Genomic DNA, 21154 nt, shown 5'->3' on the forward strand with positions numbered 1-21154 from the left:
CAATATTAATCTTGCAATTTTAAATTTATTTCAAGACTCAACTTCATAATCGCGCGAATGGGTAAGATTCATTTGACTGAAGTGTTACTAGAAATTCTGTTCTTTTTTTGGTTGGATTTTTCGTGAAAATTTCCATAGTGGTCTCACGCCACCGTGCTGAAATTCTTTTAGGTCTTACGTATTAATTTCTTTCTGCAATTATGTAATTAGTTGAAGGGCAGACAGATTGAGCGTTACCGAACCACCGACAACAATTAGGTTTTTTTTTAATAGAAAAAGAGTTGAATAAGAACACTGATAAATTCGCGAATATTCTGGTCGATTTCAAGTCCAATTAAACAAAAGAAAGATCACACTAATAAACCTGTGTTGAAATTTGCTTTTCACTGAAAATCCTGGTAAGGCTCAAAACCACTTGCGTCCCAGCGAAAATTAAATGTTTAAATTTTATTGCATAGTGAAATCAACGCTTCATTATTAATTTTTTACGCGTGTTTGGAGTTTCGTTTAAAATCGACGTGCTTTAAAAATTCGGAATTTTGTTTAATGTGTTATTATGAAATCTGATTATTGGAAAGCAGGCTAAACACAACAAGTTTTTATTGTAAGGAAACAGTTTTAACAAAAATTGTGTCGTATTTTTCGGTAAATTTCTGATTGATTAGTTTCAATATTTCCGACTTCTGAAGACGAGAGGCGAAGTAATAACGAATTGTCATCTTTAAAATATAGCAATTCTCCGTACGTTTTAGTCTTGTTTTTTAACGCAGAATACGTAATTGATTGGAGCTGCATTGTTCCTAATTAGTGAAAAGGAAGGTCAGTTACAAATAGATTCGGAGTGATTTGTTTTAAAAAAAAAGAGTTAAATAATCGTTATCTAATAACGCTTGTAGAGCCATCATTTATTTAGTTGTGCTCTGAATTTTAAGTGAGAAAGACGTGCTACGGACTCTATTAATTAATTTTAGTGTGTTTTACTGATTTCCAGGACTTAAAGGTAGGACTTGCACGGTGGTTTAAAAGTAAGCGTGTATTGTTTGTACATAAATATTCGATCCTTTTACTTAATACGTATTTATTTGTTGCAGATATCATCCTAACTTCGGAATTTTCACTCGAAATCTTGGAACATCTTGAAAAATGTAAGACGAAGGATTAAGGTAGGACAGTTTAGCTGCATCTTTCTAGTTCACTGTTCTTGTTACATTTTTGGATCATTTCTTCATTTACTAATTTTATCTTTTTTATACTTTTTCTTAGTCTCATGTCTATTCAATGAAATTCCTCCTTTCTATGACGTTTCTGCGTTTTGCCCTTTTACCACCTGAACTTCTATTTCCTCTCTTTCTTAATACTGGAAAAGTCTATTCAGTTCTTTTATACCAACACAACAATGAACTTCCATTTCCTCTCTTTTTAATACTGGAAAATTCTGTCCAGTTTTTTTATACCAACACAACCATGAACTTCTATTTCCTCTCTTTCTTAATACTGGAAAAGTCTGTCCAGTTCTTTTATACCAACACAACCAAGGGGAAACAAGTAGGTAGACAAAATTGGGGAATTAGATACACACACATTTTGCGTGAGTTTATGGAAACATCCATGTATGTTCTGTATTCTGCACATAATTTAACATCACTACACTTACTGCCACCTACCCTGTACACTTAAGCATACCAACACTAGTAAGGGGATCCACGTTCATCCACGTAGGCACACACATTTAGGAAATTAGGTATCTTTTGCGTGCGTCTATGGAAACATCCATGCATGTTCTGTAGCCGACACATTAGTTTGTCAAGTTACGGCAGTTACGGAGTCTTCTAAAGGTGTTCAGTTTGTGTGAGCTAATGATGCGACGGTGTCAATCCGATACCGACCAGCAGACGTCGGGTACGAATGACTTCATTTGCAGCTCTAAACTCTCAGAGCGCATTTAGTTGAAGCTGTATCTGCATATCTCCACGATTTGACTTTAGAGGGGGTGGATGAACCTTAAGGCGGGGGGACTTAGCTAGAAAGCCGAAGTAGAATGCCGGTCGCATCACATGCTAACCTAGAAACAGGGCCAATGTTAGTCATTCAATACCCCAGGCTCGGATTGTGTTATACCATAATGGTTGGAACGGAACTATTGAGGTATTTTGCTTTCATTTCTCCAACACTGGTTGGACAGTATTCATTTGGCACCACCGAAAAACTGGCCTCGACTGGACAATTGGTAGCCGACAGACCTTAGTATGTGGGCGCGCGATGAACGAACATCATGTTGAGGGGGACGAGGACAATGTTGAGATGGGAAACGGGAGCTAGCTGTCGTTTGAAAGCACAACTGCCCTTCGAATCAAAATTTACCATAGCGTTCAGAATAAGTTTAGAATCATTTAATGTAATTTATTTTTCAAGACAATTAACTAGGAGTTGGTTTGAAAGTAAATGTCCGGTTAGTTTTGCTAGAAGGGTGGACACACTTTACGGGACACCTTGGTCAAGATGCTTACTCACGGGATAAACTTTTGTTTCGTTAAACATGGTGGACTTCTGGGAGCTGAGTTCATTTTGAATCCACCAAGATCCCCTACGGTGTCTGTGTTCGCGAAAAGGGGTGTATTTTGAGACCAAAAATGGGGGGAGAAACACCCGAATTTCATTCATTTTCTCTTGCCACTTTACACTTTAACTTGTGTCCTATTTGTTCAATCTTCGATGAGTCACTCTGTCCCTATCTGAACACTATTTTTATTAAATTTTCCTCCATTCCACCATTTTACAACGCTCCCCATTTTGTCATTTTATCTATTTCAATGTTCTCTTTTTTTTCTTATTAAAAATGGGGGGAGAGTTACCCGAATTTAATTCATTTTTTTCTTGCCACTTTACACTTTTTAACTCCAACTTGTGTCCTATTTGTTCAATCTTTGATGAGTCACTCTGCCCAACCACCCATTCATTCCTCATCTGAACACTATTGTTATTAAATTTTCCTCCATTCCACCATTTTACGACGTTTCTAATTTTGTCATTTTATCTATTACTCTTTTCTTCTTAATATTCCTCCTATTTGAATTTCACTATTAATTTCGAGTGCCGACATTTTTAGTGCGGGAGATAGTTCAGTTCAGTTTCTGTAGTGTCTTAAAAATAAAATTAAAATCGTTTTTAAAACAAAGTGAGTGAGTGAGTGGTTCCTGGTTTCTGATTCCTGATTCCTAGAGGGGGATGCAGTGGTAGGAGCCTGTCGATGCAGCTTCGGGATCAGGATTAAAGGGTAAGTTAACTGCGAACTTTAAAATGTTAGTTCAAATTTCTAATAAAAAAATTCTCTTGCAGTAAGTCCGTGCACGAAGATGATGGCGACGTTGGATCTCACAAGGTAGGATTTTTTCCTTCTGGGTGACGGGAGTTGAACAACGATGGACCTCGCGACCATTCAAAATATGCGCTTTTTCCGCGGAGTGTGTTAACTTGCAGGTGAGAGAAAATTATGTTTAGATAAATGAATATAATTCTTTTTATAACTCTTCGTAAATGCGGAACCATCGAAACCGCGTCTTCCGCGAGTGTCAAAGTTAAAGTCGAGTTTCGCAAAACAATGCCGAAGTGATTTTTAGTGCGCGAGATAATATAGTGTTTTGAAAATAAAAATAAAATCGTTTTTGAAACAAAGTGGGTGAGTGAGTGAGTGGTTCCTGGTTCCTAGAGGAGGATGCAGAGGTACGAGCTTGACGACACAGCACGTGGTCAGGATTAAAGGGTAAGTTATTTCATCCCTCCAAAAATGTACAAATACTTATATTTATTTCTTTAATTCTAGCTACCATCGTAGAAGCCATAAAGGTAGGATCTGGGATTGGTGGGCATTTTCCGAAACTGTTCATCGTCGTGCGCCACTGTAAAATTTCCTCTCTTGTACATCTTCGTAATTCGGAAACCGCGTCTTCCGCGAGTGTTCAAATTCAAAGTCAAGTTTCGCAAAACAGTGCCGAAGTACTTTTAGTGCGCGAGATAATCAAACAAAAGTCGTGTGAGTGGTTCCTGTTCCTAGAGGGGGATGCAGTGGCAGGAGCGCGACGATATTGCTTAGGAATCAGGATTAAAGGTAGGTCCGTGTACGAAGACGATGGCGACGTTGGATCCAACAAGGTAGGATTTTTTTCTTTCTGGGTGACGGGATTTGAACGACGATGGACCTCGCGATCTTTCAAAGTTTGCGCTTTTTCCGCGGAGTGTTAGTGTATCCGTTTTTTGACAAGTGGTAGTGGCAGTGACACTGTGTTAATGTGCTAACATGCAGGTAAGAGAAAATTATGTTTATTTAATTATATTTAGGTAAATGATAATGTTTGACTCTACAACTTTTCGTACATTCGGGAAGTTGCTAGGTTGATTTTTTCTTTTTTTATCTTCTCGCTAACGGATATTTTTTCTATCGGTTTGCGCTTGCGTTTTATCTGCGGAGTATTAGTGTTAGTGTTAGTGTTAATGGTGTTGTGTTATTAAGTTTGTTAACATTAGGTAAGTGAAAATTTTTATTAAGCTTACTTTGAAATATTTAAGAGAACAATGGCTATAACTGCCAACATTTTTAACTCCGCCGGCAGCGTCCTGAAGACGCTGTTGCCGGTCCCAAGCCCGGTTAAAGGAGGAGGGTTTTTTGGCAAGTTTAGCTCGCATTTTGCTCAATTAAACTTTTATGGAAGATATTTCATATCCAGTAATTCACTTTACAGATTCCATCACCAATCGAAGTTATCTTTGCACCGGAAGACTCAAGTTGTTTGTTGAGCGAAAAGATAAGAAAATGGTGAGTTCATTTATTTTATTTTTAAAACATTTAGGTGAATGTTGCAATGTGTTTGATTGGACGGATACCTACCTGGGTGCATTCATAACGGGATTTACCACCAATGATTTATTTTATTTATCAAGAGAGGACAGCGTCAGTTTTTAACTAGTTTATATTTTGTTGCAATTTGTTACTGCATTTAACATTCTTATGTAGGTTTTAGTTACAGAATGATTCTATTATATACATACTTATGATTTACAAACAAATCTGGTTAATGTTACGAACAGTTTAGAAATGTTATAAGTTTTATATAAATTTTATTGATACTTCTTGATAATCAGATTTTATAGAAATAAAAAAAAAGCGTCAAGTTAATTACTTTTGTTGTTGTTGCAAAATAATCTTTCCTGATTAAAAATGTTTATTACGATTCACATGTTATATGCAATGGTTACTGGGGCAAGCGCTTAATTCTTTTCTACTAAACAAATAAAATTTGTAATTGAAATGTTGGATTTATTTCTTTATTAATTATTAATTTGTTGATATTACAAAAATATGTATGTGAAATGTCTTTGGTAGTAATTTTAGTATCGAAATGCCAATTAACAAAGGAAAAAAAGCTCAAAAGCAAAATGAGTATATTTTTTGCAAGGTTGTTAATTTTATTTTAAATCTGCCTTTATTTTTATCAATTAATAAGGCAATTAATATTGATTCAAGCTTTGATTAGGAGACGAAAAGCAAGGACCTGACAACAAAAGTTACCACATTTTTTCTGGTTGAACCAGAACCATCAACCCATTTCTGAACTTTAGCCTCCTTGGAAGTAATGTTAATTGGATCATTAGTGTATATTGACACCGGTTTTTTTTTAAATAAGTGCGCTAATTACGCGGATTCAAAACAACAGAGAAATTTGCTTTAATAATAACACTTTTTTCGATTAATTTTATTTTTTTAGAGGTTATTATTAACTCTTTTTTCTGAATAAACAATCTGATTCAAATTCCAACCAGTTGGTTCCGTAGTGTAGCGGTTATCACGTCTGCTTTACACGCAGAAGGTCCTCGGTTCGATCCCGGGCGGAACCACGTTTTTTTCTTATGAAAGAAAATTGTTTTTTCTTTATTTTTCTTACTAAATGCATGTATTGCGGTTAGGGGCATTAAATTTTGGACAAATTCATGTCTAAAACACGATTTTCATAGCTTGTCTTGTTAATTTAAATTGATGGCTTGAACATAAATGTCATTCAAAATAACATTAACGTTTAATCTGAGTGGGGCCCAAAATTTATTACCCAATAATGGAACGCCCACTTCTGTCTTCAAAGGATGACTAACTGGGGAGATTAACGACACTTTTTTAGAACAAATTATATTTCTAAGTACATGAATATTGAAAAAGGATAATTTAAGAGTATACAAATTTAGTCGCAGTTATGTACAATTTCCCATAATCGCTGGTAACTTTAGCTTTTAATAGATAACATAAATTATTAACATTAAATTAAAGAACAATGACTAGAAAAATATTAAATAAGTAATAGTAGTCAAGTACAAAATTATAAATCACTTAATCATTCTAATACTTTAAATTGTCATAACAAACATTAATACAAAGCCTTTCCGGCCACAAAAACACGAACGAACAACAATCGAATAAGCCCCAATCGTCACTGAGGGCACTCCCTCTTCTTGCGGGTCAATCTCAAGTAGAAAAAAAATCTCTAATCATCACAATTTGTTGTTCAAGACTTGACACTCACAGCAGGAAGAGTTTTTGAAAATGGTCCTTTCCGTTTTTCAGACGCTGGTGATTTTAGATCTTCAAACACCTGTAAAAAAGAAACAATAAAATATTTGTTATATTTAGTCAAAGATCCGACTCACCGAAATCAGTCTATCTAGCCCGAACAGAAGCCCCTCTTCGTGGTTTCCTTGAACCCACGATCGCCTATGATCAACTGTGGCTCCATTTGCGAGTTTATTGGTTTTGGCAAAGTCGATAAGCCAAACACCAACTTTATTATCATCATAAATGATAAACAAACTGCTTCCAACGACCTCTCTCGTCTTAAAATAATCCGATTGTTCAATTTTAGTCCTAATTTCGCACAGTCTTTGCACCAGTCTTTGTCTGATCTCTTCTCTCCCTCCCAGAAACATGTCCAAAGTGTTGAACACTTCTTGACTCGACTTGACTTTCTTCAAATCAGTCACTGGTGCCGATCCCCTGCACTTCATCGCTTCAATCCTGAATCCGTGACTACACGACGAAGACTGCAACTCTCTGAACAACATATACCGCAACTTCGTCACAGCTTGTTGACAATGCTCTTCTTCAGACGGCGCATTTGGATCTATAGCCACCATTTTCTGGTACAAATCCGGTCGCGCGGTCGTCTTTTGTACTTCGGACTCCAAGAACGTCCTTGTGCCCATTTTTATATCAATCACGTAGGGATCTTGAAAACCATGAAGAAGATCTTGCAATTCGATGAACTTCTCTCCTTGGTACTCCACTTCGCGGTAGTACTTCGGTATTATATCACAAAGAATGGGGTCCTGTGACAATTCTTCATAAACTAATCGTTCGGTGTCGTCGACACCACCGGAGCGTTTCTTCCAGACTGTTCCTGGTCCTGCCGGTGCTAGACTATCAGGATGACCACTCAACTGGAACCAGTTACTACTTCTGCTTTTTAACAGGACATCACTGGCGGGGGCGCTCAAGTCCAAAGCGTTCTGAAACGAAAAAAAAAAATGTTAAGAACGTGATCGGGTTTTGATCGGCGCGTGTAAGATAAAACAAAGATTTGCTATGGTGCGGCTATCTGGCCTCGGGTACAAGAAGTATTTTAATTTCCAACTTTGTGAAAATGCTTCAACGTCAAATCCGCTATAATTGGTCGAATTAAGTGTTGAGACGACGTCATTTACGTAATTGACCATGCCGGAAAATTATGTATTCTACATTTTAACTGGCCTTCGAGTCTGTAATTGTTACTATTAAGCACGTAGGTTTTCAACAACGACTCTTTCTTTACAAATGATGAATTCAGGACATGTTCTCTACAATTTTGAAATTATGGCGATAAATCCGTGATCAACACGTCTGAAAATAGCGTTTAACGATCGCGTTATTTTAGAATTTCGCACACAAAGCGGGGGTTACAAAGGGTGTAATTAAGCGGAAAATAAGAGACTTACAATTGCCAAAAATTTAAGCAGCGACATGTCTTCCTCGCCCCCCTTGTCCCCTACAGCCAATTTCGATCCATTTATGGCACTTTTGGTTTCGGCCAACTTGAGACCAGCGGATTTTCGCCATCTCTTGAAAGCGTTGTGTGGCGATGCAGCCCTAACGGACTTCGGATGTCTTTTCCAAATGTCCGTTACTTCAATATCCTTATCGCCATTCTGTAATGTAAAACAAAACAAAATGAGTACGACCTCAAGCCAACGCGTTATTATTTCCTTAAAAGCCGAACGCGCGTAAAACTCTCAAAGGATGTTGAAGAAAAACGACCCTGCATGGCTGCTATGCATTGCAAATATTTGACAAACCGGCGACTTTTATGTTTGTTAATCTTATTCGGTGTTATTTAGAAGCAAGTACTAAAAATTGAGTCAATTTACCGGACGAAAATAAGAATGACGCAACTTTTTGGAGGGTAAAAACGAGCCCTTACCGAAAATCCTCGGCATTTGAAGCAGGCGAATTCCGAAATAAATCCAGAGTAAGTATCCTTTCCTTTGGAGGCAACGAAATTAACCACAGCCGGTACCATGGCGACTTGGTTAACGCACATGTTTAAATAAAATCACAAAAAGAAAAAACTAACAGTCACTACCCTAGCGCAACGTACTATCGAACTTCACAGCAGCGAATACTCATCGTAAAGTGACGGACAACTGATTTCTCTTACCCGAGGCGCGACATAGTTATTGAGGCGTTTCGTTTTACGTCACCTTCCACTTCCACCGCAGCGCGTTAAAAACTAGGATAATTTTGTATACAAACAGAACAGAAATTGACGCTTCATCTACTCAAAGACGCACGACGTCTTTCCTTTTGACGATTTTCTATGAATGTTAAGATAAACTCAACAAATGCATCTTGGAAAAGTTGGTCATTGTTCCCTTTTACCTTCACGGATTGAACGTGGGAGGTTATCGGCCAAGCGTGAAATTGCTATGGCTAAAAATTTGATTAGGTATTTGCTCACATACACGTGTATTGAATTGACGTGTCTCCACAATGATACAAGGTAAACAAAACCAACAATTTAATAAAACACATTAACATTCAATTTGAGAAATCCGGCAAGGCCCTCATTCAAAAATTTCACATTGGGATGACATCACTAATACGCACAATGATGATGCTAACCACGAAAAGTTCCGGGCTAAAAATTTTTCCCTGCGCCGAAAATGTTTGTGTACAGTCAATAGTTCTTTTATCTGTCTTTTCTAAGAATTGGTTTTCCACACGTACAAGTAGAGCAATAAAGATTAGGTCGGAGTTACCCTAATCGTCTGGAAAATTCCAGAATTTCCCGGTTATTAATATGGTGTAACTGAGGATGGGTAATTTCTCTTTAGATTTAAAACTTTGCTCGATAGTAGTATGACAAATCTGGAAACTGTTTGTCATATTTAATTATATGCATCTACGGCTAGTGTTACGCGTTTGTAAGTGCTTGAGTCAATGAAATTTCCCTTTGACAACCATGCAGAAGTGGTTTTTTGAGGATTCAACGCGTCAATTTAATTTCCTCCACTTTCATTCCAAGATATTAAAATTAAATTGAACTAGTTTTTCAAAAAAAATCGAACTAATCCCTCGCGCCTTTGAATAATTCGAACAAAACCTGTGAATTTACTACTGTTAAAACGAATTTCTTGGAGACGAGAATAAAGAAATGAATAATTCGAACAGACTTTTTTACGGTTCTGTAATTCAAATTAGGAAAAAATTATTGTTGTATATTGTCATAAATATTCGGCGAATCGTTTTAATGATTCTTCTATATGATTAAACAGAAGTGACTCGAAAGTCCGAACCTGCAATTATTCAATTTTAATCATTTTTTTTTCTTTTGTAATGTTTTGTAATCTGGATATTTCAAGATTTGCTAATCTGGTTTCAATAATACTTTGGAGTAATCTAAACCTTTAAGAAATTTCAACGTTTCATCCAGTTAAAAAAATCTATATTTGTGTATAATAATATGCTCTTTTCTCTTGAAATAACAGAGGTACACACGTCTCGCTAATCCGAATTTTTCGATATTCGGATCGTCTTGGTGTTTAATTGGTCCGGATTAATGCGACACTTCTTTGAATAAAATTGAATTGAATTAAATTTAATTTCTCTCCTTGACCCAAACTTCTTCGAAAAAAAATTTAAAAAACACTTTCGTAACTCCATTCGGTAATTCGAAATCGACGCATGATCCCTTGCAAATTGAATTATCGAGAGTCGACTGTATTTTACTAACGTCGCCCACAAATTTAGATAATCGGTAAATATTTTTTGTAGCATTTTTGGTGTGTGTACTTTGAAAGCCATAGAATTTTATGTTTTGACTATGATTTTATGTTTTTCCGAATTATTGGTGCACTATTATTAGTACTTATGTATGTACTTATAGAAAAAGCCAATTATCAAATTCACGAGTGGTTTTCAGCAAATACGATCCTGTTTTGTAGTTTGAAAAGTTTAGGATTTTTGAAAAACTTTTAAGTCGAGTCGATCGATGTAAAACACTGTCGAATAAAACTTTTAACATCGGATTTAGTTACTTTTTGGTTTTTGTTTCTCTTGATTAATTAAATTGGCATTTGGAGGCAAATTTGGTTTTAAAAAAAATCGAAGTTCGCAGTGACCAGAGTTCCGTCGCCGGTGAATTTTTTTCCAATAATTAGAATAGCACTGTGAATAACCAGTATGAACTGCATTTATTGTTTCGATTGACACTAATGAACCCCATTTTTCATCATTACATTCCATATCTATCAAAATCCACGTGTATTTTCCAAGTGCATAACAATTACTATCATTAAGTAATTAACGATTTTGAAAGCCCTTTCATTATTAACTCTGAAAGAAACAGACAATTGATAAGTTGCAAAACAACAGGTACAGACAAATTTACCTTAGTAAACAAAAATGCTAAAACACAATTAATGCTAAGAGGTATTTGTAAACAAATTCCGCAATAACAAACTTCATTTCGCGTTCAAAGTCCAGAGGATGGGTTGCATTATGTCAACACGCCAAATTTCAAGTGTTATCGAAATTCAAAATGGCCAAGTAGTGTCAAATGTCAGTTTGTCGTGCAAAGGTCAACGGAGGAAACTTTCTGCATCAAAAACGAGACTAAATAAACAAGAGTTCATTTGTACGACTTGAGTGTTTTTTTACGAAAAATCGGCGAGTTGTACGTAGATAAAATGACTATCAAAAATTGGCGTTAACAGGTTAGTTACAAATCTACAACTAAATATGGAGCTATCAATTGAATCAAAACAAAGATACGTCGCCAATTAGATTAGAAACATTAAATTAACACGTCGTAAGCACTTTTTGATTATTGACTTTTCCGCGCGTAATTATTATAATTAAAGCGTCACAACAGACCTTCTTGAAAACCACACGTGTGGTAAAGAAATCTGAAAATAACCTGAAAGTATCGGCATGTTTAGAAGTAGAAATTCCTGCCCCGGTTTTGTCAAAGTAAAAAATGTCACATGACGCACGCAACATGAGCATTTTCAGGATAAGTCATAGTTTCCCTGTAATTACGTTCTCCGAAAGGTAATTAGTAAATTCATTCAATAATTTGGCGCCACTACATGATAACCACTGGTCAAACAATGAATCGCTTACATTGTCACTTATACGTCAACGATTATTTGTAATTTAAATTGTAATGGTAATAAAAGAAAAATCGATAGATCGAACAATATGGTTAACGTAAACAACACACATTTCCATAAATCAGCATCAAATAGCACAAAAGTGATTCACGCCGGATTTTGAAAATCGAAAGGGGTCAAAAATTACCATCTAACGTGAATTTAATAATAGAAAAACCGTTTCAATTATTGCAACACCTGTCACTAATGAAATGAGTCATAAGCGCGCAGTTTTCATGGAAAAACAGTCATTTTTCAGAGAAGAGTAAAGCGTAAATGACGCATCTTATCATCTTCACGGAACTGTAAACAGATGGTTTTTTGGTGTGATGGTATATTAGAACCATATGGGCCTTTGTTTATCGAAAATGTTCGTAGGTGGTTCTGGTCTTTAATTTTGCAATTACCATGCGTGCGGTTGACTCAAATTAGGTACTTCTCGAAACCTGCGTCATGTTGTTGCCGGATTACGTATGCTACCGACGTTGACTTGCCTCGATTTCCGTATTGAAATCCTTCCGAATCGATGCAGTGTTGAGAATATTCATTATTCGCCGAGAAGTTTTTTGCGTTGGTTCACAAAAACATAAGTTTGCGTTGAAAGTGAAAAACCCCATTCATCGCGTTTATGTAATTTCCTGCGAAATTCCGGGAAACTATATTTTTACGTTCTGCGTATTGTTCGATTATGGATTATCGCAATTGATTAGAAATAACAAACACTTTTTGTACTTCGCGTTCATTCATATCAAAATTCGTGGATTTCTGTTGAGAATTTGTCCCATAATCTACGTGCATAAAATCTGGGTCTGGGTTGAGAAGATGGTTCCGCGTCCGGTTCTACTTTACGCAGAGGTCAGCAAATCCAGCGCGATGTAGCCGGTTCGGACCATTTTTACCATCACCTTGTCTTCGGTTATTTAATAATTAACTCTAATAATTGTTTTATGGAACAATAGGTGTCTATTTCCCCGCCAAGGTGAAGCGAACGCTACAAACAAACATGTTTCAAGAGTTGTGCCTAACGACAGCCACTGAATACTAAATAACGTAAAGATTTGAATTATTCAATTTATTGTTATAAAAATAGAAGTTCATATTTAACAATTTTACTTTCTCTCCAGATGATGATAAAGCGCCTGAAATTTTATTTCGGCCATTAAATTCCTAACGTTACATCTAAACTGACACACTTTCATAATTAGTGAAGTTTTAATGTTTAGTGTTAAGTGATGTCAGTCGTAGAAGATCTGGGTAACAATGTTTTTCTCTATTAATACTTTCCACGAAACTGGAAATATCAGCTCGTCTTTCATAAATTCTAATTATAAATCAATCCATACTCTATTAACAGCGCCGCTTACGAATGCCGTCGCCATAAAAGCACAAATCAAGTCATCTTGAGATCTTCAGATGCCATAAACGTCAAATTTGGTAAGTATATCTAGGCCGAAGCGGTGATTTGGTGACGCAAAAGATGTCTGCTTTGAAAATATGACAGTTTTTACCTCAAACTTTGACATAACCGGCATGGGTACCAACATATTTAAAATTCTGGTAAACAATACAGAGCCGTACTATTGAAACGGTAGCGCGCCGAGAAAGTAGGATTTATTCATGCATTTTTACCATATTTGATATCTGTCGAGATTAAAAAAAAAATTATCAGTTCTGTTTAAATTTTCTTTTCTGATTTGTTTGAAGTCTTTTTTTATGCTCTTTGAATGCTCAAATTTTCTCAGATTATTTTTAAATTACCTGTATTTTCTTTTAGTTTTAATTTGTCAGTTGGTTAGCTAAAGTTAGTTATGTTATAGTTATTGGAGGGAAAGAATATTGGAGAGAAGTGAGAAAAACGAAACTGTGAGAAAACGAAACTGTGAGGCGTTGTATCAGATAGTCCAAGAGGTACTAAAGTGCAAGAAGAAAGGATGAACCAGAAGGAAGAATTGAAGAATGAAGTAGCAATCACCAGTCGCGAAGTTATACCTCAGGTGAAGCTACTGTATTTGAACTCGGAGGGGTTTTAGTGGGTATACCCGTTCTGGAGAACGGGGAGTCCCACACTGCCCGCCGCGTTTGACATTTTGCGGCGGGCGTCCATAAAGGATTTCCCCTCCACTGAAAAAAAAAAAAAAAAAAAAAACAGGTAAGTGAAAATTTATTACTATAAATTAAAATATAGATTTTTTTTTAACTAGTTGAAACTTAAATCCTTCACTATTTTTTACTAATTTTCTTAAGCATTCAGTTAAAAATAATTGTAAATTTTTATAAAAAAAACTTTAAAAAAATTGTTTAAAAATCTTTAGCTATTTTTAACTAATTTTCTTAAACATTTGGTGAAAAATCGTAAATTTTTTAAAAAATTAGTTCAAAATAGTTAAAGATTTTTAAATAATTTTTTATAAAAATAGTTAAAAATAGTTATAAATTTTTATAAAAAATTGTTTAAAAATCTTTAACTATTTTTAACTAATTTTCTTAAACATTTGGTGAAAAATCGTATATTTTTTAAAAAATTAGTTAAAAATAGTTAAAGATTTTTAAATAATTTTTTATAAAAATAGTTAAAAATAGTTATAAATTTTTATAAAAAATTGTTTAAAAATCTTTAACTATTTTTAACTAATTTTCTTAAACATTTGGTGAAAAATCGTTTATTTTTTAAAAAATTAGTTAAAAATAGTTAAAGATTTTTAAATAATTTTTTATAAAAATAGTTAAAAATAGTTATAAATTTTTATAAAAAAATGTTTAAAAATCTTTAGCTATTTTTAACTAATTTTCTTAAACATTTGGTGAAAAATCGTAAATTTTTTAAAAAATTAGTTCAAAATAGTTAAAGATTTTTAAATAATTTTTTATAAAAATAGTTAAAAATAGTTATAAATTTTTATAAAAAATTGTTTAAAAATCTTTAACTATTTTTAACTAATTTTCTTAAACATTTGGTGAAAAATCGTATATTTTTTAAAAAATTAGTTAAAAATAGTTAAAGATTTTTAAATAATTTTTTATAAAAATAGTTAAAAATAGTTATAAATTTTTATAAAAAATTGTTTAAAAATCTTTAACTATTTTTAACTAATTTTCTTAAACATTTGGTGAAAAATCGTTTATTTTTAAAAAAATTAGTTAAAAATAGTTAAAGATTTTTAAATAATTTTTTATAAAAATAGTTAAAAATAGTTATAAATTTTTATAAAAAAATGTTTAAAAATCTTTAACTATTTTTAACTAATTTTCTTAAACATTTGGTGAAAAATCGTAATTTTTAAAAAAAATTAGTTAAAAATAGTTAGATTTTTAAATAATTTTTTATAAAATTAGTTAAAAATAGTTATAAACTTTTATAAAAAATTGTTTAAACGTTTTTAACTATTTTTAACTAATTTTCCTAAACATTTGGTGAAAAACCGAAAAAAAATTTAAAAACTAGTTAAAAATAATTAAAGATTTAAAACAATTTTTTATAAAAATCTATAACTATTTTTAACTAATTTTATAAAAAATTAAAAAAAATTTAACTACTATTCAAAAAAAATATCAATTTTTAGGCAATTAGATAAAAATAGTGAAAGATTTGAAGTTAGTTAAAGAAAGTTAAAAATTATTAAAGATTTGAAAGATAATTGGTTAAAGCTGTTCATTTAGAAGACTCCAGTTCGTTGGTTAAAGTTAGTCAATTTAAGAAGTTGGTGAAAAATTGTATATTTTTTCTAAAATGAGTTAAAAATTGTCAAAGACTTTTAAATATTAATATTTTCAGATTCAGCTTTTAACTAGTTAAAAAAAATAAGAGATTTTGAAAGTATGTGAAGGGTCGTTGAAAATATTTAGTTAGATTTTTAAAGTTAGTTAAAATTATCTAGTATTCTATCCTATTTTTCCCCAGGTGTGTCAACATTATACATATATTGTGTGATTCATTAAATTTCCATTCGCAGTTGGCTTTGAGAAAAAAATTCATGTCGTAACTAACACCATTACAGTAGTTTCGACTTAATATTTGCGAGATTTGCTAGTTATCGAACAAGAAGTCAACGCACGTCCAAAATACACGGCCTACCTAGAATGGAAATTTAATGAATCACACGATAGAAACGTCGGTAATTTAAAGCAAATTTCTTTTTTCTGTTTCTTATGTGTCTAGTTCATTTATTTACTTTTTAATATTCCAACTCAATCCATTTGGGTTATTTATTTCTCATTACCAAGATTTCAGGTTCATGTCCTCCTTCACTAGAGCAGTTTTTTACGCAAATTATGATGTGCTTTTTCTTTCTGATTTATGATTCTCTTGTTTACGCCTGTCAATTACATTCAATTTGCAACAGGATTCAGTCTAACGATTATAATTTGATTGGATTTTTGTTTATCAGTCCAATACTGGCAGAAGCAATTTGTATATTAGGTTGAGAAAAAATTCTTCCGAAATCATCTAGAACACGAAGAACTCTGAAAACTTCGGAAAATATTCGTCCTTTGTTCCCAGTTTTTTATATTGTTCAATCTGATAATTTCATACGAACCATGAAAATTTACGTTTCCATTAAATTCTAACGTTGCCGCACTAATATTTACAACAAAATTAATTTTTAGGTCAAGAATGCCGTTTACGTCAAGCGAGGATAAAAAGAATTTGATTTGTTTATAAATGTAAGAAATGGTTTTTCGTAAGTATCATGTGCGATGAACAGATCTCTTATAAGCAGTGCTATAACCTCTTTAAATTGTTAGGATTTTTCGTATCCTTACAATTATAATCCTTCAGTTTCATTGACTTCCTTGAATTGAATAAATTGATTTCTCCGATGCTCTTGATATATTGAATGGTTCAGACCGGTTTTTATACAGGTAAAAGTTAATTAAACAATATTGTTGATAAACAATTAAAACAACAGAAATTGTTTGTTTATAATCAGTAGGTTCGAAGAAAACTTCTTCGCGACTAAAAATAGGAATTTCTGCAGAAACATTCCTTTTCAAGGAAGTACAACAAAACAAATCAAACAAAATATTACTACAAAACCTTTAAAAAAAGTCATCCCAAGAAATTCAGACGACATATTCCTATTAAGAATTCCTTGCGAATTAATGCAATCGTTCTGTAGGAATCGCTAATACATTAAATGAGTTCCTTGTATTTTTCACATTTTATGCAGCTAATGGATCTTAGATTCGAACAGAGCTTTTTTGCAGTTAGCTCCATTTTTATTGCTTTTATATTAATAAAATTAATCAAATTGACGTTTGCATAAAATCAATTAAATGAACATCAAAAAAGCGGTGAACCAGATCGGATATGTAATTTATTACGCACGTACATCAGTAATAACTAAATTGTGTGTAAAGTTTACAATGTCTTCACTCTAATGATAGAAAACATGTTTGTTTTGGTTTTCATGCTTCACTCCGGCACATTAGCTAAACGGTAAAGGCAATCTCCGCCCTCATCCGGCGCATTTTCACTGTTACAACGCAGTTTAGCGATTGCCAAACACTAGTCTAGACAACAATTCCGTTGTCGTAATGCATCCAAACCGGTTGTATTTAATTTATTAACATAAATTATCACAATTTTTTAAGTCTTTTATTGAAGATAGGCATGAAGTTTCGTTGTATTTTCGAAAAATGCTGCGTAAATCTGTTGAATTTTTACACATCCGTTTAGTTAAACACTTCAAATATAATTTGGCACCGGAATACACACTTCAGGAGCACTTTATTTATTAATAAAATGAAGTGTTAATGTAAAAGTTTAAAACCAAGCTCTAAAATTTCTCACTTCATAAACTAAAGTACTCTCAAGTTTATAGCTTTAATAAAACTCTAAAAATAATTTTATTCGATATGTAAAAACGTTGCAAAATGTGTGTTATTAATGGGTCATTATCCTCTTTATATCAAAACAGACAAATCACCTTAATCCCAATTTAATTTGTTTGTGTGGTAGTGGATTACATAGATTTAAAAAAAATTCCGTCGTTCTAATTACCATCCACGTACTTTTGGAAAATTTCCGCTAATGATAAAATCACGAGCGATTTTCGCAAGACGTGACACCGCCACTTCCTACCATCTTGACAAATCAATTGTTTCTTACAGTAAGAGGAAAAAGTTATCCGCCTTGAATAAGTTTGAATGTATGCATCGCTCCTACTCCATATGTCAATAATTTCGCTTCAAATTAACAAAATGGAGACAATACACTTCGGTTATTAAGTTACCAAATTGGTTGTTAAAAAATGAATTCAAGGTTGGGGTCAAAACGAGGTCAGTCAATTGTACACCAACACCTGTGACGTCAAAACTGACATTCCGTCTGAAACAGTGATTACTGCAAGTTTAATAAATAAATGAAATGCAAATCTATCGGGAAGGTGTCAATCGAGAAGTCCGATATGTCAAGGACACGCCATCCACTTCCGGAGCACCGGAAAGAGTCCGGAGCAGAAGAACAGTTTCGGGTTACACACGTCTGCGCATCCATTCAACATCTTTTGGCTTTTTTAGACTTTTCGTAGTTTATTTCTGGTCGACGACCTTGCGGTTAAATATAACTCGCGAAGAAATATTTTTATTATACAACTTTAGAGGACGAAATTAATTAAACATTTACGTCACGAGATAATTTTTTAATAAATAAATGAAACAAACACCTCTTTAATATTCAAAAGATTCATTGTTTCGTCACTTTTTTGCGAATTAAATTAATTAGTCGTAAACGGTTTTCGAGGTGAGTGCAACAATTTGTATGCGATTCATATTTCTTCATTCATTACCCTGCATACGTGTTATTTATACTTCAACTTTAGAAAACAGTTTTTTTCGATGCAGAAAGATTCCGTGTTTATTTATTTATGTATGACGTTAGTAATCGTAATTAATCGCTTTTTGAGTTATAATTATATTAGGACACGACAGGTGAATATTAATCAGGTGCAAAAACCACATTACTGCGAAGTTAACTCCTGAAACCAACTTTGACCTGGCGCATCCACCATTTCTTCACTTTAAACGGCTGTCAAAAGGATTAGATAAAAATAACCATAACAACACACTTGACATCATCTGTTTTTTCTCACTTTTAACTTCATATTATTTGTGCTACTCGAGAATTTCATCACACTTCTAAAAGATTGTTAATTTTATCAGAGTTCAACGTTATAAATGTATAAACAATTATATTAGAATTACGTAAATCTTAAGCCTTGATTGCCCCATTACTTAATTCGCGTGTTGCTACGACAGAAGGGAAACTACGCCCAACGACAAGAGAAACGTGATTGTTTGATTTTTTTATAAGTCGGAAATTAGCGTTTGAGGGTACGTATCTGACGCAGAGAAGTTTTTATATGAAATTTTAGGTTTTGATCAGTTGTTTATCGGGTTTTATAAGAAAAAAGGTTACCAGGTTACTATAAAAGCGTTGCTATCTTCAATTGGACGTCAGCAACTTTTTTTAAACAAAAGAAATGGGTTACAAAAAGTGTAATCTTTTAGTTTCGAACAAAACAATTAGAGGAATAATAAGAAAAAAATTGTAGAATTGCATAAAGTTTCGTAAAATTTATAATCACGGTGAAGACACCATGTCGCCAGGTCGATTATAAAATTTTATCTTATAATTTTATGGTCACTATAAAGATTTATACAGGTCTCTATTTACAAAAGTGTAATCAAATATTAATAAACGCTTAATTTAAATTGTATCTATAATTGACCTGAAGTTTGACATTTCAAATAAGATTAGAATCAAAGTAAGTAACAATTTCTTATTAATGAAATTTATTTATTCATGTCTTGTATTTTATCTTACCTTCTGTTATAATTAATTGTGTTATTTTATACAAATTTTTAATGTCGAAGAGCATTAAATTGCTAAATCAGTAATTAAATTTTATCGTATCATAAATCGGATCATATTAAAATTTTATTTAGGTTTGGAAAATTGTCGCCTATAGCTATTTTTTCACAAGCAGAATTCTTAATAGGCGAATAAATACAAATTACCAAAGAAAAAGAGAAAACAACTAAAAGTAGAAAGTGAAAACCGCAAGTCGCAGCTTTGTAGCAAAAAATACCGAGAAGAAACAAAACAGCGGTGAAGATTTAAAACAATAAGGGTGGAAAGAACAAGAAAAAGTGGAAAAATCCAAAGCATTTTTTAATGCCTGACGTAATTATACAACAGAAGAAACAATTTTTAAAACTTTCCATAATTAGGACTAATCAAAAATTTCCGAGACTTGTAACTAATTCTGTTAATTTTGACGTCACAGTTCTAGAATTTGGGAATATTACAATTACAATGGTTATTAATTTGTACCGAACGCCAATATCTAATCTTGAAATGGAGCAAACAAAGAAAAGGTGTATTTGAAAAAAAAAACGAATAAATTCGATCCCCAGGAAAAAAAGGAAACAGAACAGGTAGCTAAAGACGTGTCCATTTCATTGTTATTTAAATCAGAGTTTGACGTCATTGTTAACTTTAATATATTATAATTATGTACTTATAATGTTCATGATAGTTCTATTTTTTAATAGAAAGCGTCATCAGCGCGGTTTGTGGCGTGTAAATTAAATAAGAATATCTTAATTTCGCCATTCCTATACAAAATAGACGTCAAGAAATGTGAACGGATCTCAGAGTTAAACAATATCATTCTTTCCATGAATATAACGTGCGACGAGTAAAATAAGATCAAAAAAATATCGTACCAGGAAAACATGTTTTTGTTATTCTTCAAACATAATCATCTTCGCAAATAATCCCACCCTATTTACACCAAACGGTGCTTTAACTACTTCGCCGTTTCCGTAAATATCGCCTACAGAGACGGACTCACTCATCGCTGAAATTTCAAATAAACATAATTCCGCCCCTTAGTTGTCAGTTTTCGGAAAATACCAATTGTTTCTTCGGGTCATACCTTTAAAAATATCCAACAATGAAACTTGACCTGAGCTATTTTTAACAATTTCTCATCCGGCTTTGGAATTTGAAACGGACAAAATGATTATCTGATAGTCGACAACCGTTTTTTTTCAAACCACGTCCACCATGGAAATTTTAATTGCAGCTAGTGAATCATTTTATAGGAAAAATGCGGTCGCGAAATAATCACCCACTTGGACGATTCGTCGTCATTTATCATTAAACGAAAGACACACCTCCGTTTGCTCACAGTCAATTTATCCGTTTTTTATGTGACGCTAATTGACAGCACATATCCGTATACATTGTTAACATTATTGCGACAAATTTTCTTGATTATTAAGCAATTATAAGAAAATAAATGACGAGAGTAGAAAGCTGAAATCTAAAATATTATAAACAACGCCATTTATGGGTATAAATTACTCGCGACAGCTTTATTTAAATTTATTGGATATGTTGTGATTTTACACATAATAAGTG

General features: G+C 33.2%; 1 protein-coding gene and 1 non-coding gene across 6 annotated transcripts in view; one reads left to right on the forward strand and one right to left on the reverse strand.

The window, feature by feature from the left end:
* The first annotated feature begins 5816 nt into the window (after positions 1-5816).
* Positions 5817-5889, forward strand: TRNAV-UAC (transfer RNA valine (anticodon UAC)). Its single transcript has one exon. It is a non-coding gene; the product is annotated as a tRNA-Val (tRNA).
* Positions 5890-6178: 289 nt separating this feature from the next.
* Positions 6179-21154, reverse strand: part of IP3K1 (inositol-trisphosphate 3-kinase-like protein) — a 33971-nt gene continuing 18995 nt past the window's right edge. Inside the window, exons 1-4 of one of the 5 annotated variants that reach the window (XM_088045801.1) lie at positions 8493-8740; positions 8011-8220; positions 6691-7545; positions 6185-6635 (exon numbers count right to left, since the gene is read on the reverse strand). In XM_088045801.1, coding sequence (XP_087901927.1) covers positions 6549-6635; positions 6691-7545; positions 8011-8220; positions 8493-8612 — 1272 coding nt within the window. In that variant the 5' untranslated portion in view covers positions 8613-8740 and the 3' untranslated portion in view covers positions 6185-6548. Of the gene's footprint in view, positions 6636-6690; positions 7546-8010; positions 8221-8492; positions 8741-21154 lie in introns of those variants that run through there. The other 4 variants (XM_088045799.1, XM_088045800.1, XM_088045802.1 and 1 more) reach the window with 4 other exon arrangements.

Source organism: Gnatocerus cornutus, chromosome 9 (assembly GCF_029298725.1).
Source record: "Gnatocerus cornutus isolate USDA-ARS CGAHR chromosome 9, icGnaCorn1.1, whole genome shotgun sequence".
Taxonomy (NCBI): domain Eukaryota; kingdom Metazoa; phylum Arthropoda; class Insecta; order Coleoptera; family Tenebrionidae; genus Gnatocerus; species Gnatocerus cornutus.